General features: G+C 42.0%; 1 protein-coding gene across 5 annotated transcripts in view; it reads right to left on the bottom strand.

The window, feature by feature from the left end:
- The window catches only part of vps13d (vacuolar protein sorting 13 homolog D), a 223,510-nt gene that overhangs the window by 98,273 nt on the left and 107,516 nt on the right, over nt 1-17,721 (bottom strand). For all 5 annotated transcript variants that reach the window (XM_083919727.1, XM_083919728.1, XM_083919729.1 and 2 more), the window contains exons 30-33: nt 11,913-12,137; nt 11,499-11,794; nt 9,351-9,484; nt 8,824-8,979 (exon numbers count right to left, since the gene is read on the bottom strand). In XM_083919727.1, the coding sequence (XP_083775853.1) occupies nt 8,824-8,979; nt 9,351-9,484; nt 11,499-11,794; nt 11,913-12,137 (811 nt within the window). The remainder of the gene's footprint in view (nt 1-8,823; nt 8,980-9,350; nt 9,485-11,498; nt 11,795-11,912; nt 12,138-17,721) is intronic.

Genomic DNA, 17,721 nt, shown 5'->3' with positions numbered 1-17,721 from the left:
TGGACAACACACACCAGCCACCTGTACACGAAGACACAAATCAGTTTGTACTTCCTGAGGAGACTGCGGTCTTTCAACATCTGCTAACTGTATCCACCACTTAAGTGCAATTATTTAATCTTACTGCTCATTTCTGTCATATACACTCATACATATTTAGTCTTTTACATTTCCTCTACATATAACTTATCTGATTTAATTTTCCGTGAATTTTATTTTACCTGTATTCTTACATCTACCTCATATATATTTAAGGTATTTATTGTTTACTGTATCTACTGTGTACTTTCTGTATTTATGTAGCTAAGAGTTTATTGGTTATCCTATACTGTTTTTGTAAGCTGCTGGAAATTCAATTTCCTTGCAGGAGTCATCCCAAAGGGATCAATAAAGAGAAGTCTAAGTCTAAGTCTAAGTCATTTATTTACCCTCTGTCTGAGAGGCTCTGTTGCAGCACCTGTCTCTTTTAAACCCCCTCCTGAAAAGCCCAGTCTGCTCTGATTGGTCAGCAATTGGTCTCCTCTGCTCTATTCCATTCTCTGTCTCTGTACTACTGCAGAGGATTGACAGAAACTGAGTGTATAGTGGAATATTCTACTGCCAAAAGTCATAAAGTCTTCGAAACCAAACACAACAAAACTAGACACGTGCAGCAGGAGTGTGATACTAAATTAGGGAGCAATGAAAAACACAAGAAACCAATATTACAGCTTTGTATGCCGTTAACATGTAGCTACATGTAGTAAACAGCAACATGTTCTACGGAAGATCAAAATTAGGGAAAAATAGAATATCCACTGGCACTTCAATAAAAACCTTTATTTTGTTAAAAAACAGTGAGCAAAATTAGAGAACAGTAACTACTGTGTCAGAAGAGAAGATTTCAACAATTTTTCTTAGGGCTATAGGATTCTTAAATGAAAAGTAAGAGTAGAGGCCCTTTATTCGAATGACTTCAGGACATCACTAGTTTCTCACACTGCTCATGATCTTGGTCCATTCTTTTTCTTAGTCTCTTCCACAGTTCAGTAACTGTAGTGGGTTTCTTAGACATCACTTTGTTGCCAAGGATTTTCCAGAGATTCTCTATGGGGTTTAGATCTGGACTGGCCATTCCATTGTTTCAATATTCTTAGCTTCAAGGAACTGCGTAACTTGTTTTGCAGTGTGACAGGGGGCATTGTCTTGTATGAAAATTGAAACTATTGCAGTGTCCTCTTGTGCACTTGCTTTACCTGGACGATTGGCCTTTTTGAGGGACTTAAATGAATCTGTGTCCTTCAAGTTTCAAAATTCTTCCCAGACTTGGAATAACATGACGACTATTTTCGTTTAGTAAATTTCTGCTGTCACTCGGCTCGAGAGCTGCCAGCTCGTCAAATACGGAGGCTTCAGGTCCGTCAGATCCTAACACTGTAACTATAACTTGTAGCCTGATGTTAACGAAACTGCAGGGGCTCACGTCTTAAAGTGGCTCTATACTGCACTCCGTTTTGGCCTCTTCATCCTGTCAGTGTACCGCTTCTCGTTTACCTTGTTGTTGTCAGAGAACTGCTTCACTTGTGTTCCCGCCTGTGCGTCAAGTACGTCTGGCGTCAAGCGCGCCATCACATGGAATTAAAGGTTCAAAACGCAATTGAGTAATTTCTTATCTTATCTTCTTATCTTGCTGCTATGTCATAATTTCGGGCAAACATCAGAACAAACCAGTGGTCTGTCTTAGTTTTGGTTTATGCGCCCACCTGGGATGATGAACAGTTTTTTACAAGGCTATTTGCAAAAATCCCAAACGTCTACAGTGGTGCAGGATGTGACCCTTGACAGACCTTCACCTACACAGATTACACTATCCAAAGCAGCACACATAGTAAAAACATATGCATCACAGTTGGGAATGTCGGGTCCTTGGTGTTTTAGGAATCCCCATGGTAAAGCTTTCTCTTTTTCCCCCCTGTACACCACACATTCTCACAAATTGATTTCTTTTGACTCAATAACATCACTTCGACTCTGTGAATGCAAGTGAATATCACCCACTAGTCTCTTCTGACCAGGCTCCTACTACAGTTGTATTAGTTTTCCACAAGTTACAATTCCACGTTCACCATGGAGGTTCAGCTCACACTTACTGTCGGATAGTAAGTTTAAAGATTTTGTTGCGACTCAAATCTGCTCTTAGCAAGAGTTTAGCGACACCCCTGATGTCAGCAGTGGCACTGTGAGAGGCGCTTAAAGCTACTATTCGGGGACAAGTTATATCCTATATTTCTTAAATGAGAAGGGCTAATTGTGCTACGCTGCTGGAAATCGCAGAAGACTTTGTTAAAACTTGATGGAAGTTACTTCACCTCTCCATTCCCCTCCCTCTAGCAGAAACAGCTACTACTACATTCGGAACAAAGCCTCTTAATTACACGTGTAGTGGAGAGACAGCTGTGACAATCCAAACAAAGCTCTTTTGAGTAGGGAGATAAGGCAGGGAGACTCTTGGCACAGCAGGCCCACGCAGCTGGTGCTACTAGACTGAGCTCTAAAATTCAACTACCCGACGGTTGCCGCACTTTTTATCTACTGATTATCAATAAGTGTTTTTCTGATTTCTACACCGCACTTTATACTTCTGAATGCAGCCCAATTACTGCAGCAACCCCTAATCCCTTAGACTGTTTAACCTCAGATTGATATACATATCGCTAGGGAACTCAGTAGGCCCATCTCTCTGCTGGAGGTGCATGAAGCGATTAAGTCTACGCAAAACAGGAAATCTCCTGGTCCCGATGGTTATACAGTTGAGTTCTTTAAGGCATACTTGATGTTATTAGCCTCCATTCTTGTGAGAATGTTCAATGACTCCTTTACTGAAGACAGACTGCCAGCGACCTTTTATGAGGCATCTATTTCATTGCTTCTGAAGAAAGACAGGGATCCTACCTCATATGGCAGCTACAGACCGGTCTCACTTTTAAATGTAGATTGTAAGATCCTTGCTAAGGTCTTCACTCTCCGCCTCAAAAGTGTGATATCATCAATAATTTCACTAGACCAGATTCATTCTTCAACACCAGAAGGCTGCTCAACATCATATTCTCACCTGAGTCGGACACTCCAGAGGTCGTATTGGAGCTAGATGAAAAGAAAGCCTTCGACCGGGTGCAGTGGGGCATTCTATTTTTCATTTGGGAGAAATTTGGCTTTGATTCTAATTTCATTTCTTGGGTTAAGCTTCTGTATGTATCCCCCTCTGCCTCTGTAAACACTTACAGTGTCCGTTCAGCATATTGCCCTCTCAAACGTAGCCATTGAGCCATTAGCCATCTGGCTCAGAAACCAGAATGAGTTTGAAGGCATCACTCATTTTGGTCTTGTCCATAAACTCTCCATGCTGATGACCTTCTCTTATTTATTTCAAACCCCAAATCCTCCCCGTTTTATCAATTCTAGAATAGAACAAGTTGGCGAGATCATTCCAACAATCCATATTTCCCCATTAAACAGCTGACAAGGGGTTCAAGTATTTGGGGGAGTTTATCACAAGCTTCTTCAGGGACCTTTTTCAAAAGAACTTCCAGCCGCTATTAGATAAATGGGCAACCCTCCCCGTGTCCCTTGCAGGCCAGGATAATCTTATTAAGATGGTTATTTTACGGAAGTTTCTGTATCTTTTTCAACACCTCCAAATTTGTCTAAATAAATCTTTATTTGCTAATCAAGACAAACAACTTAAAGCTTTCAATAAACCTGCCCATATCAAAAACATATTCTTCAACTCCCTAAACCTTGAGGAGGACTAGCACTACCTAATTTCCACCACTACTTCTGGACCTGCAACATTAATAAACTTTTATATTTGCTCCACTGTGAAGTTGCAGACATCTTCCCACCCTGGGATCATGCTGAGATAACATCTTCCTCTTGCTCTTTGCTTTCTATGATTTGCTCACAGCTCCCCATAATTGCCCATAAGGTCTCACCTAATCTGTTTGTCACTAATTCCATTAATATTTGGATCCAGTTCGGGGAGCTGCACGGCCTGCATAGTGCTTCGATCCTTGCCCTCGTTTTGAAAAACTATGCGTTCCTCCCTTCATGCACCGACCCTACATTTCGCATATGGTCAGATAAGGGCCTCCAAAAACTTCATGATCTGTATGACAAGGGTGTTTTTAACATCCTTCGCATCTATTACATTGCATTTCATTTAGCTGACACTTTTGTGCTACATATGACTTTTTTTTGTTCTTTTCCATCTTCTTAGCCAAAGGGGCAGTCGAAAGAGATGCATCTTTAGCCTACGGCGGAAGACGTGTAGTTTTTCTGCTTTCCAAATGGGCAGGTTGTTCCACCATTTGGGAGCCAGCCATGACTTAGTCGGGTGACTCTGTGTTTCTCTCAGTGAGGGAGTGGCACCCGGATTTGCCGATGCAGAGCGGAGCAGGCGGGCTGGGGTGTAAGGTTTAACCATGTCCTGGATTTAAGCTGGGCCTAATCCGTTAGTAGCACGATAAGCAAGTGCTAGTGTCTTGAAACGGATCTATGTCGGACAAATACAGCCTGCCTAAATGCCTTCAAATGCGACTTTTTGTCCAAGAGCAATTCCCATATTTTCCGAACCACCCCCCTGAAGTTGAGAAGGACCAATTCCTGTCTCTTGTATACAACCCCCAAAGCAATTTCAGTCAAAAGTAACTGGACTTTGTTATTTGTCTAGCAGGACGTTCACCTCTCATCCAAGAAGCTTCATCAGTTCATCTACGCATCTGACCAGGCTGGGACTGGTCCAACTATCTGGTGTGGAGATCCAGGTATTTAACCTTTCACAAGGTCGATAATGTAACTGGAATGACATGATGAAAGGGCACCATTGTAAATTGGAGATAAGTGGTGCCTTAGAACTACTCCTTTAGCTATGGTTTCTCTACTTTTATATAGATGGCTTCTTTTAAACCATCTGTCCTCTCTGTCCAGGATGTGTACATTGTTGTCATCAAAGAAGTGGGCTTTGGCCTGAAGACTTAGCTCTCCTGTGTTGGGCCATGAGTTTATGCAGTGGTTGTTTTGTTTTGTTGTTGTGTGTGGTGTTCTGTCCTTCGGATGTACTAGTCTCTGTCTGTGTGTGTTACTGGGTTTGAAATACACAGGAATGCAGTGTTTGTTGAAGATCCTCCTGAGTTTCTCTGATACCCCAGCCACATACAGAATGACTATCTTGTTCCTATTGTTTTCTTTTTCAACCACTTTGGTTGTCTTTCTGTAAGCAGCTGCTGTTTTCATAAACGTCCAGCTGGGGTAGCCACAAGTTGTGAGGGCGTCTCTCAGGTGCTTGCGTTCTTCCCCTTGGGCCTGTGAACTGGTGGGTATGTTATCAGTTCTGTGTTGCAGGGTTCTGATAACTCCAAGCTTGTGTTCCAAGTAGTGGCGGGAGTCAAACAGTAGATATTGATCTGGGTGAGTGGGTTTTCTGTATACCTCAATGTGGACAAATGAGAACATTCACAGGCTTATTGCACACCAATTTGAGTCGGCATCCCTTAACATGGTGCGTGTACATGAAAGGTTGGCTCTGAGAATTGCAGAAACCACCTACAGTTTAGTCTGAGATGCAAACAACAAAGGCTTACACCAACTAGCCTATGCTTGAATTGCACTATGATAGGGCATAGTGGAGAAAATCATAGAAAAGACTGTAAACCAACTTCTCAGTAAGCAAATAACAAAGGTCAATTTCACTATCGAAGGGCTTAAAGAGAAAGCGAACCTCTGACATCAATCTTACCTGTTTCTATCATAGAGAAAGTTGTGGATTTCACCCAGAAAGCCCAACTATCTCAATACAAAAAGAGCAAAGAATGACAAACAAAGAAATGTCACAATTTACAATCCTGGAACATTGACAAAAAAACAAAATTCTTCACTTGGAGGCAAAAAACTGACACTCAGAATTTGTCGGCCAGAGATCTTACCCACCCAAAGAAAGGAGGTCTTAGCCAAGGGCTTGAACTTTGCCATGACACCAAAAGAGTTACTCATAGTGGAGATGATTACAGCTACAGATTCTGCTATAAAGAAAATCTTACTGGAACTAAGGCTGAACAGCTAAGGTTAAAAGTGTCAGAAACGTCGTACCAAGCTAAGGTCTCCCCAGGCCAACTTCACCATTGACGAGAAAAAAGCAGTAACAGCACTGAGCAAAGACAACATCACAATCCTTCCAGCAGACAAGGATTATTATTACCAGGCAAAGATCTGTGCACTACTCAGTGACTCTAAAACTTACACAACTCTGAAACGAGACCCTACCAGTGGTTATAAAAAGAAGCTTATAGAGTGTTTAAAGCAGCTACAAAAAGAAGGGGTCATTGAAAAATCAAAATATTACAGGCTCTATCCCCAGGACTCAACCCTCTGCTTATATGGACTCCAAAAAATCCATGAAGAAGGGGCCCCGCTCAGGCCCATTGTCAGCAGCGTAAATTCGGTCGCCTACAACATTGCCAAGCACATAGCCAATATCCTGGCACCACTGGGAGGCAACACCCCACACCACATCCAAAACTCCATAGGTTTTGTGAACAAAGTCCGAGACTTAAAAATGGATCCAGATGAAACCATGGTATCCTACAACGTGACTTCCTTTGATCACCTGTATTCCAACCATGGCTCTGGCCACAGTAAGAGAGCGGCTCACACAGGACAACAACTTACAAAACCGAACAAATCTCAAACCAGACCACATTTGCCAACTTCCGGATTTGTGCCTGAACACAACATATTTCAAGTTTAATGGCACTGTTTACAGAAAAAACACGGCTGTGCCATGGGTTGAACTCCTTCAAAGGAATAACACGGAGCAATTGGTTCAGGTATGTGGACGACATATGGGTTAAAATCAAATCCAAAGAGGTGCAATCTTTTAAGAAACATATAAACTCAGTTGACAGTAACATCAAGTTCACCAGAGAATAAGTCAAGGACAACAGTTTGCCTTTCTTAGATTGTGACGTCCATATAGAGAATGACAGGAGCCTCCACATTGGGGTAAACAGAAAACCCACTCACACAGATCAATATCTACTTTTTGACTCCCACCACCCCCTGGAACACACCTTTGAGTTATCAGAACCCTGTAACACAGAGCTGATAACGTACCCACCAGCTCACAGGCCCAAGAAGAAGAAGAAGAAGAAGAATTCCTTTATTAGTCCTGCGAATGGGGAAATTCAATTTTCACTCTATTATTTTTCATTTTACACACACACAGGCCCGAAATACACACACATGCACAGACAGGACCTATATACATGCAACCAATGGAGAGATGTTAGAGGGAGGGGGCTGCCAGTGACCGGCGCCCCGAGCAGTTGGGGGTTCGGTGCCTTGCTCAACAGCACCTCGGCAGTGCCCAGGAGATGAACTGGCACCTCTCCAGCCACCAGTCCACACCCCATTCATGGTCCACACAGGGACTCGAACCAGACAACCCTCCAGTTCCAGGCGCCCTCACAACTTGTGGTTACCCCAGCTGGACCTTTGTGAAAACGGCAGCTGCTTCCAGAAAGACAACCAAAGCGGTTGAAAAAGAAAAAGAAAACGTGAGAAACAACATAGACATCCCGTATGGGGCTGGGGTATCAGAGAAACTCAGGAGAATCTTCAACAAACACTGCATCCCTGTATATTTCAAAGTATTTCCAAGTAACAAACTGGGAGAAGACAGATTGTTTGAAAGAGGCATAAAAGAAGCCGCTGTGTAAAAGTAGAGAAATCGTTGCTAAACAGTGACATCATCGGCCTTGTGACAGCTTAAATACCTGGATCTCCACACCAGATAGTTGGACCAGTCCCAGTCTGGCCAGATGCGTAGATGAACTGATGAAGCCTCTTGGATGAGAGGTGAAACGTCTTCCTAGACAAATAACCAAGTCCAGTTGCTTTTGACTGAAATTGCTTTGGGGCTAACGTACAACACAAACGATTGATATCTGTCATTTATCATAAAATTGCACTTCTGAGCCCAGTCCCCACTGTATCACCTAAATATGCATGGGAAAAGGATTTGGGGGTAGACATGACTGAGGTCCAGTGGAGGGACATTCTAAAACTGGTTCACTCATATTTGATTTGTGCCAGGCACGGCCTATTACAGTGGAAGTTGCTTAATAGAGCCCATTTCACCAAAGCTATATTGGCTGAGGTATACCCTTGTCACAGTGATGCTTATAACCGCTGTAAGCAATCCCCAGCCGACCATGCACACATGTTCTAGACGTGCCCAAAGCTTTCTGAATTTTGGTCCAAGATGTTTTAAACCCTCAAACAGGCTCTTAACACAAATTTGGAACCCAATCCCCTGACTGCTGTTTTTGGGCTCCCTCTGTCTAAAAATTTGCCCAATACTACACAGAGTGTCATGGCCTTTACCACCCTGCTCGCCAGACATACCATTCTCCTCAAATTGAAACATGTTTCTCTGCCAACTCACAATAGTTGGAGACGTGAAATTTTACACTGGCTACGGTTAAGGTTCTCACTGGCTCTTATTAGTATTAGTCTTACTGTTATACCTGATGATGCTGAGAACACTTCCTAATACTCGGAAGGAGGGCGAAAGGCGACACTAATCGATATATAGGTCCACTTAAAGATGTCCCTTGTTATGGAAATAAAATAGTATATCTCTGTAAATCTTGATCCAGTTTCAAGAGGTCTCGGCAGAGGCAGCAGCAAAGGAAATGTCATAACAAACTGGCATAGCGCAAATGTTACAACTAACTGTTGCCATTCCCAGGTACATGTTTCATATTAGATTGAGTGTTAATTCCTGACCTCCAGCAGCGGTGGGATGTCCTCCACATTGAAGGCGTCCAGTAGACCTGAGCTGCTTTGGTATGTGGGGCTCCCACACAGCTCCACCTGAATATTGACTGGGTCAATGATGGACAGCGCTGTGTCCTGCTCACTGCCCAGTCGACACGAGAACACCTGGGGGTCACAACATACCTCTGAACCAAAGCTAATAACATTATTATCTGAATATTTGGCTAGTAGTTAGTAGCACTCATGTAGTGTGTATGTATGTACTGAGCTTCACTGTATACTTTTTGGCCATCATCGGTAGGCGTAAGATGGGGAGGAGGAGTAAGGCAGGACTGGGAACAGTTTTAGCAGTAGCATTATAACAGAACAATAACAACAGCATTCAGTCCACTTATCATCTATTTACAAAAGCAATCTTTTTGAGATTGGGATACTTTGATTAAAGGAAGCTTCATAAATGGTAGCAGTGGTAAAATGAGTTGTCTCAGTAATGATGTTTGACCATGCAACGGTGCTATGACAGTGGGAAATGTCACCTCTATTCCTGCGAGGCTGCCAGAGAAGGGTCTGTCCAGCAGACGGGGTTTGTAGGTGAGAACAGTGGTGCCTTTAAGAATGATGGCATTGGAATCAAAACAAGACGAGTCCTCCACAACCACAAACTCTGTCCCTGCAGATACACAAGGGCCAGGTCATCAGGTTTATCTCAGGTTATTCAGGAGCTCATAATGGACTGTGTCACATAACGTATTCTAGACAAGTCCCCATATAAGTAAAAAGTCCAGTCAATGTGCAACTCAATAACATTTAAGAAATACTTCAAATGCAATATGCTACACAAACTATCAGTTCACAACAAGTAAACCTCATTCATGAAAATGTGCTTGCTGACTAAACAAAACCTGAGAGCTCACTGACTATTAGGTGATTTCTTAAATTTTCAGTGGCAGTTACTGTGGGCCTGTTGTGTTTTAAACCAGTCCATCTCATCTCAATCCAGCTGATAGTGTTGCCTGCAACTCTGCTTGTCAAGTCACCAGCAGCTTGTTTTGTAATGTAAGCCGAGTAAAGTGAGTGACAGGGAGAGGGGGTCTAGTGAGCTAGAGGGAGCGACGTTATCGAGAACAAAGCTGTAAATCAGAGGAATAAAATGTTATTTTGGCCATTCCATCCCTCAGTATATCACTCTCTTCATTAATTTTTTAAGATGCTACAAATGATATGCAGCTACAAAAATGCCATTAAAGTCAGAAGATATAATGGAAATACAGAGAGTTGTTTTTGTTATTAAGATGATACACCGTCTCGTTGATGTAAACTGGTAGGTTTCAGAACGTTGCAGACCTGCACATTGCAAGAGGTTGCAAGTTTCAACTCGTCACAAACCATTGGTCTGAACTAGGCGTAAGGCCGGAGCTAAACTGTTACTACTGTACATGGTTGCTAGGAGAATGCTTAGTGGTTGCTAGGTGGTAATCAGTGTTCCAAGCAAGACATTTTAAAATAGATGCTACTTTGCTATTTTCACCAAAATATTCAGTTATTTCATCTTTCACCCTGTTAAGGTTTTTTTAGTCTGCCTGTCTGTTTTGGGGAGCTCTGTGTGTGTGTGTACGTAGAGATAGGGGTATGACGGGGAGTTTTGAGGTTGAGTCTGACTGGAACATGTCTGCAGGTAAGATGTGTGGAAGATTCTCTCCCACTAAAAGTAAAAAAATGTTTATTTTATGAGACTGTTGTTTAACGGGGCCAGTGCGGTTCATGTCGGGATGTTGTTAGGAGTGTTTTCAGCAGTTAACCGCATTGTGTGTGTGTAAAAAGCGCGTCCAAAGCAGTCTGTGGATATCGCTAGTTATCGCTAGCTTGTGCTAATGTTTACATTACACGCTTCATTAGCCGAGAGCCGATTCACAGTGTTTTTTGTTTTATGTGACTCTTTTTCTTTCTCCTCGACAGAAGTGTCGACAAGCTCCTCATGTACACCGTTCAAGTCTCTCCTGTATGTTTATTTTGTGACAGACTGAGTAAAGTGAGTGTCAGAACCCTCCAGCCCGTTTCCCTGGTCTATTCTTGCACAACACATCGCAGAGTACCGGCAGAGAGATTTCTACATGGGTTACACTACATTGTTCTCGTGTTGCTATGTTGTTGCTAAGTGAATGTTGATTCTGTGTGGTTGCTATACACCAAATTACTGTGATGTTTGCTAGTGTCTTTGATAAACTAAACTTTGGGTAAGGGATGTTGACATCTCACAGCCAGACTGACCTACTGCTAGTGCTGGGTGGTGTCATTTTCTTTAGACAGCTCTTTTACAACAAGAAATTAGGGCTCCAACTAACGTTAGTCAAAGTGTTGTTAATTGACATATGAAAGCATTTTACTCAGTGCCGCTGAATTGTATGTACGGAGAGGGGTTTTCTTCCTTGAAGTTAATGTAAACTAAAATTGTCATTGGGCCTATTCAGGACTAAATTTCAAACTGAGAAGTACAAACTGTTTTATCCTTCTGTTTTAACTATGTATGTGTTCTAATAATTCAAAAGTTATCAATTATCAAGAGTTGGATTTGGAAGCATCTGTGGGCCCTGTGCCCATAGCACATTAGTTATTGTATTCAAAAACAATCAAAGGCATTGAAGATATACTCTTAAATTTTTAGTGATTGTTCATTCTTCTCTCACCTGTGACGTTGATTTTGACCTCCAGGCAGCGGTCGTGGGTGACTGGCACTGTAGACCTCTTGGTGACCACACCACTCTTGACTGTCTTTGGCATGACAGCCCCTGTGGTGCTTGTGGTGGCAGTGCCTGAGTCAGTGCTAGTGTTACTCGGCCAGCGCTGACAAGGCTCAGCCCCGCCCGACGCCTTATCCACCGACACCCGCAGGAAGTCTCGCACCAGCTGAAGCCAGTCAAAGATGAGAAAGACCCTGAGGTTGTTGAGCACTACTGTGAAGCCAGATGAGTCACGAGTGGATCTGCAGGAAGGTGAAACACAACTTATGTGACCAACTCTTTACGATCCAACACCACCTGTAATCTATTTCTACTTATATCTGGAAGTGTTCCATAGCAATGAAAAATCTCCAGTAATACCTATAATGCAGTTCCAGCTGCAGTGATGCCCGGTTAGTGCCTGCTTTAGAGGGCTGGAGGATGCAGTCAAACACATTGTGCCTTGCCCCATCAGCTCTACCAGTGCTTGTATTCGGCCTGGTGCACCGGGTGTCGTATGCCAGCAGAGAGTGAGACACCAAGTTGACAGACTTGGATCCATTGGAGAAACTCTCAAAGAGCAGCTTGGATTTCATAAAATCAAACCTTTGCAAGAGAAATACATACAACAACATTAAAATGGAATCCTTTTTTAACTTAGTTCTAAAGAACAACAACTACTTTCAACTAAGACACAAAACAGCAACCTAATCCACAGCTAGTCCATGAAAGGTTTTAGATTACCTAGCTATAAGCTGTAGGGAATGTTACTCTGCCCAAGACTGTAAAAGCTTGCAAATGGGTCACAAGTGAGGGTTAATAAAATTCCCCTATTTATTTAGTTTTGTATTTCAGTTTCACACAATTTATTTTAACTTTATTTTTACATTTACATTTTTTAATGAATTACTTAAAGTTGTACCCGGTAAGATTTTGATCTATTTAATTGTTTTAAGAGTGAGTTAAAACAATGGTGATCATGTGACCCACTAATATGACTATGTGTCTGTGGAGACATTCCCTCTCTAAATGAGCTTAATAAGCGGCCATGTTAGTGACGCTGCTGACAGCTGTTGGTCTGCCGAGCTCATCACTAACGGAAATCGTGAAAATTCAAACTTTAAAATTTGAGTCAGGCTTTTAGTAAGGGCAGAACATAGAACGTATTAATAAATAATAATAACAACTTTATTTGTATAGCACCTTTAAAAACAGCAGTTTACAAAGCGCTTTGACAGCGCAAATCAAAATACACATACAGTATATAAACAGTGTAAACAAAACGAATAATAAAAATAATAATATAGACATCCAGTAGGGTACAACTTAACCATATTTACACATCGTGGTAAAGAAAGAAAGGGCATCATTCATGGACAAAGTAAATTATTATTAGCTTAAGGTGCTTACAGAGAAAGATAAAAAGAAAGAAGAAGATAAAATACAATAAAAGATGATAAAAGACAACATCACAGGAAGTTTTAAGAAGTAATTTAAAACAGGACACTGATTCAGCGAGCCTTATCTCTGCAGGCAGGTCGTTCTAAAGCCGGGGCGCTCTGACGGAGTAGGCACGGTCACCTCTGGTTTTGAGCCTCGGCCTCGGAACAGTTAAGAGAGACCCAAGGATCTAAGGCTCGTATGGGGTCAGCATGTCTGATGTATTCTGGGGCTAGACCTTGACAAACCTTAAAAGTGATCAGTAAAATCTTAAAATCAATTATAAAATGTATAGGGAGCCAGCGGAGTGAGGCTACAATTGTAGTGATGTGATGCCGTCTGTTAAAACCAGTGAGAAGCCTGGCTGCTGAGTTCTGAACCAGCTGGAGGCTGGTGAGGGATTTATGGTTGATGCTGGTTAGAAGGGTGTTGCCGTAATCTTAACAGACCAGGAGTCATTTTTTTGTTATATTGTAACGGGGATGGGATTTTTCAGAGGGTAGAGACTGACACAGGAGGCCAGTCTCTAGCAGAGTCAAATGCAGGCACTCACATGTCCGTCTCTAGCGGAGAACACACCGGCTCTGAAATTCAAGTGCAGACAGCCAGTATTAATGATATATGATTTAAACTGATATTCAACACAGTACCATGCTTATAGACTGACCCTCACGGCCCGAATCCTCCCGGTGTTCCAGATTAGCATCAATTGTATTTGCCCTTGATAGTAGGCTTTATTGCAAATTATGGTGCAAGTGCGGCTATTTAATTGGCATAACAGAGCTAACAAGTTGTGTTCCTGAACCTTGTCTTGGTATAGTTGATCAAAGGGCAAACCGAGGTCGAGGTCGAGATGACGGAGTTAGCATGCTAATCCTGACAACTAGCCTCCGAGGAGAAGTGAGGGCCAGTGGCTTGCTGTCACTCAAGAGGCCGCACCCCTTATTACTCATAAACTTAAACCTCCATTTAAATAAAATCTAGCCTGGTACAAAAACATTCTTCCCCTGGGGCGGCCGGTGGCTCAGTGGTTAGAGCAGTCGCCCCATGTAAAGAGGCTGAAGGTCCTCGAGGCAGTGGCTGCGGGTTTGACGTACATACAGACTAGAACGTTTTTTTTTGTACCAGGCATTAAATAGGTTTAATTATGCTGTGAAAACAGCATAACATGGGGGTCAATGAGAAATTGCTCTTTTAGGGAACCTGCCCCTAGTGGAGACTCAGAGAACTGCAATTATTGGCACTTCCTTAGTCGCTGTGGTGGGGGCATGGGTCAAAAGTGTAATAGGAACATGTGTGAGTGTGTGTGTGTGTGTGTGTACAGATTTATGAGGGTAACATATCGGGGAAGGATTGAAAGTAGAGAGGATAATGTGTCAATAAAGCTCACAAAAGAGCAAAAATAAAAAAAATAATAAAAAAAGTAAGCAAATTAGGAGGCTGTCATCTTAGGTAGGGGGGTGTTATGACCATGTGTCATATGGATTTTTGTTGTGTGTTTTGAAGGTGTGTATGTAATTTATCCTCCCTGCCAGAGGGTGCTGCTGCTCTGTTGTGTGGTGTCCCCCTTTAATTTCTGCAGGTGGTGAGGGGACAATGCTGATTGGCCAGGAGCTGATGAGGCCAGCTGGATGTCTCCCTCTTGGCAACGAGAGGACTGACAGACTTCCGGGAGGAGCGGTGTATGCTTTTGGGCTGAGCGAATAGAGAAAGTTGGCATTGCTTTGCTTTGTTTTGTACAAATAAAAGTCACAATAATTTTTTTTAGGGATAGGTAGAAGTAGAATAGATTAAGTGGAGAGAGTATTTTGCGGGAGTATCGGCCGACGACCTGTATAGGTCCGGTATACGATACACTTGGAAATATTCTCTACCATGGCAAAGAATCAGGAAGATAGTTGTTGCAGTATGGATGAAGTGGAACAAGACGATGGGCACTGGCAGACAAGGAGGATAAATAAAGCAAAACTGACTAGAGAAGTGAAAGAGAGTGAGGAGAAATGGAATGTCGTAGTGAGGTTTGAAGAGCCAGGAGTGAAGAGTTTGGATCCAATAAAATTGACAAAAATAATTAAGAATCAGGTTGGCGAGGTTAAATATGCTAGAATTCTTAATGATGGCAATTTATTAATAGGATGTAACTCTGAAGAGCAGATTGGAAGAGCTCTAAAGCTGCAAACTATTGTGAGAGCAGTGGTGGTAAAGGTGGTAAAAGTGGGTGAACAAGGAAGTAAAGGAGTGATTTATGAGATTCCGTTAGCAATTGAGATGAAAGAGCTGGTTAAGAACTTAAAAGGAAAATGGGATACTATTCAGAGTGCAAAGCGCTTAACCAAGGGAGCTGAGAAAAAATAATCCGAGTCAGTTCTGATACAGTTCAGCATAAAAGAGTTGCCCGCAGAGCTATACTTTGGATTTATGAGATACAGGGTAAGAGAGTTCACTCATAAGCCAATAAGATGCTGCAAGTGCCAGAAGTTTGGTCATGTAGCTAAACTGTGTAAAGGGACAAAAAGATGTGCGAAATGTGGTGGGGAGCATGACTATGGAGAATGTGGAGAGGGGGTAAGACCTAAATACTGTAATTGTGGAGGGGCACACAGTGCAGCCTACTGGGGATGCGAAGTAATGAGAAAGGAGACTGAGATTCAGAGTGCGGAAAGGAGGGATAGAGTTCCTTATGCAGAAGCAGTGAAAAGAGTGGAACAAACAAAGAAGGATAATGAAGGAAATGTTAGAGGGGAAATACAGACAGGAAATGTGTGGACACAGAGACAAGAACATTTCAGAGAGAAGGAGAAAAGGGAGAGGGAGGAAAAGAGGGACTTGGTTACTTTATTGCTGGGGTAATCAATGCAACAGCTGAGGTTAAATCTAAAACTGAAAGGATTCAAATCATTACAAAGGCAGCAACTCAACATTTGGGCATGGTAGACCTAAAATCGGAAGAAATAAGGGACTGTCTTGCTGTGCACTCAAACCAGGAAGTAGGGAAATTATATGTTCATTTTACAATGGAATGCAAGGAGTCTGTTTGCAAATGGTCAAGATTTTAATAAGTTTATAGATAGGAGTATAAAACTAGAAATAATGTGTGTTCAAGAAACATGGTTAAAACCTAGATTTGATTTTGTTTTATCTGACTATACTGTCATCAGACAAGACAGAGAACAAGGACGTGGTGGGGGATGTGCTACCTTTGTAAGGAAGGGTGTTCCCTATAGGGTGTTGGGTACAGGGAAAAAGAAAATAGAAAATAGTAGTGATTAATTATTATAAGCCTTGTAAACAGCTAGCATTAAATTAACTAGAGGAAATAGAAGGTCAGGATAGAGATAATGTTGTATGGTGTGGAGATTTTAATGCCCATATTACACTGTGGGGAGGGGAAAAGACAGACAACAATGGGCAGGTAATTGAGGAATTAATGAATGATAGGAACTTTGTTTGTTTGAATGATGGTAGAAGGACTAGGATTGATATTAGAACTGGTAAAGAGTCCGTACTAGACCTCACAATTCTGTCCAGTAGAATGGCTCCAAAATGTGAATGGGAAGTGCACGGAGATGGCACTATTGGAAGTGATCACCACCCAATTATATGTAAACTGGATGTTGATGTAAGGTTGAGCTCAGAAGATAGCCATCGAAGGTGGATTTTCAGAAAAGCAGAGTGGAAGAGATATAAGGAAGAAAGTGATTTGTACATAAGTTCAATCCAAGAAACAAATGATGTTGAAAGAAATGAAAGTGAGTTACGACACAGTATTTATATGGCTACAATGGCTTCAATACCAAAAACTTCAGGAAAACTAGTAAGAAAAGTGGTTCCATGGCGGAATGCTAAATGTGAAGAGGCAGTTCGGGAAAGAAGAAGAAGAAGAAGAAGAATTACTTTATTTATCCCGCACGGGGAAATTTAATTTTTTTTTTCACTCTTATTATTATACATACATACACACACACAGGCCCGAAATACACACATGCACAAACAGGGCCTATACATGCAATTAGGGAGAGATGTTAGAGCGAGGGGGCTGCCAGTGACCAGCGCCCCGAGCAGTTGGGGGTTCGGTGCCTTGCTCAACAGCACCTCGGCAGTGCCCAGGAGATGAACTGGTCACCTATGGACTGAGCTACTGCCGCCCCAAAGGAACAGAGCATTTAGAAGGCTAAAAAGAACTCATAACTTCCAACATCTGATTGATTATAAACAAGCACAGGCAGTAGTGAGAAGGTCTATAAGGCAAAGAAAAAGAACATACTGGAGAGATTATTGTACCTCAATTGGAAGTGCTATGAATATAAATGATGTATGGGGAATGATCAAGAAAATGGAAGGTAATAGAAGAGAATGGAATTATCCAATCCTGTCAGATGGAGAACAGTTGGCTATATCAAACCTAGAGAAAGCAGAAATCATGGTGAACACACTGAGTAAGGTACATAGTTCAAGTAATTAATCAGAAGAAGAAAGAAGGGTTAGGGAAGAAACAAGGAGTCTAAATACTGAGATTATTCAAAAGAAAGACAAAATAGAGGATAAATATAATGTTCCATTCACAATGAGAGAGTTCTTACACTTGGATAAGTGTAAGAACTCGGCTCCTGGTAAAGATGAAATCTGTTATAGCATGTTAAGACGTTTAAGTGAAACAGGAATTCAGAAGGTTTTAAATTTATTTAATAAAGTATGGGAAGAAGGAAAGATTCCCACAGGATGGAAGGAGGCAGTTATTGTTCCAATAAGA

The sequence above is a fragment of the Echiichthys vipera genome (assembly GCF_963691815.1).
Source record: "Echiichthys vipera genome assembly, chromosome: 9".
NCBI classification, from domain to species: domain Eukaryota; kingdom Metazoa; phylum Chordata; class Actinopteri; order Perciformes; family Trachinidae; genus Echiichthys; species Echiichthys vipera.
The sequence above is the reverse complement of the archived record's forward strand: the minus strand, read 5'-3'. Positions and strand labels throughout refer to the sequence as shown.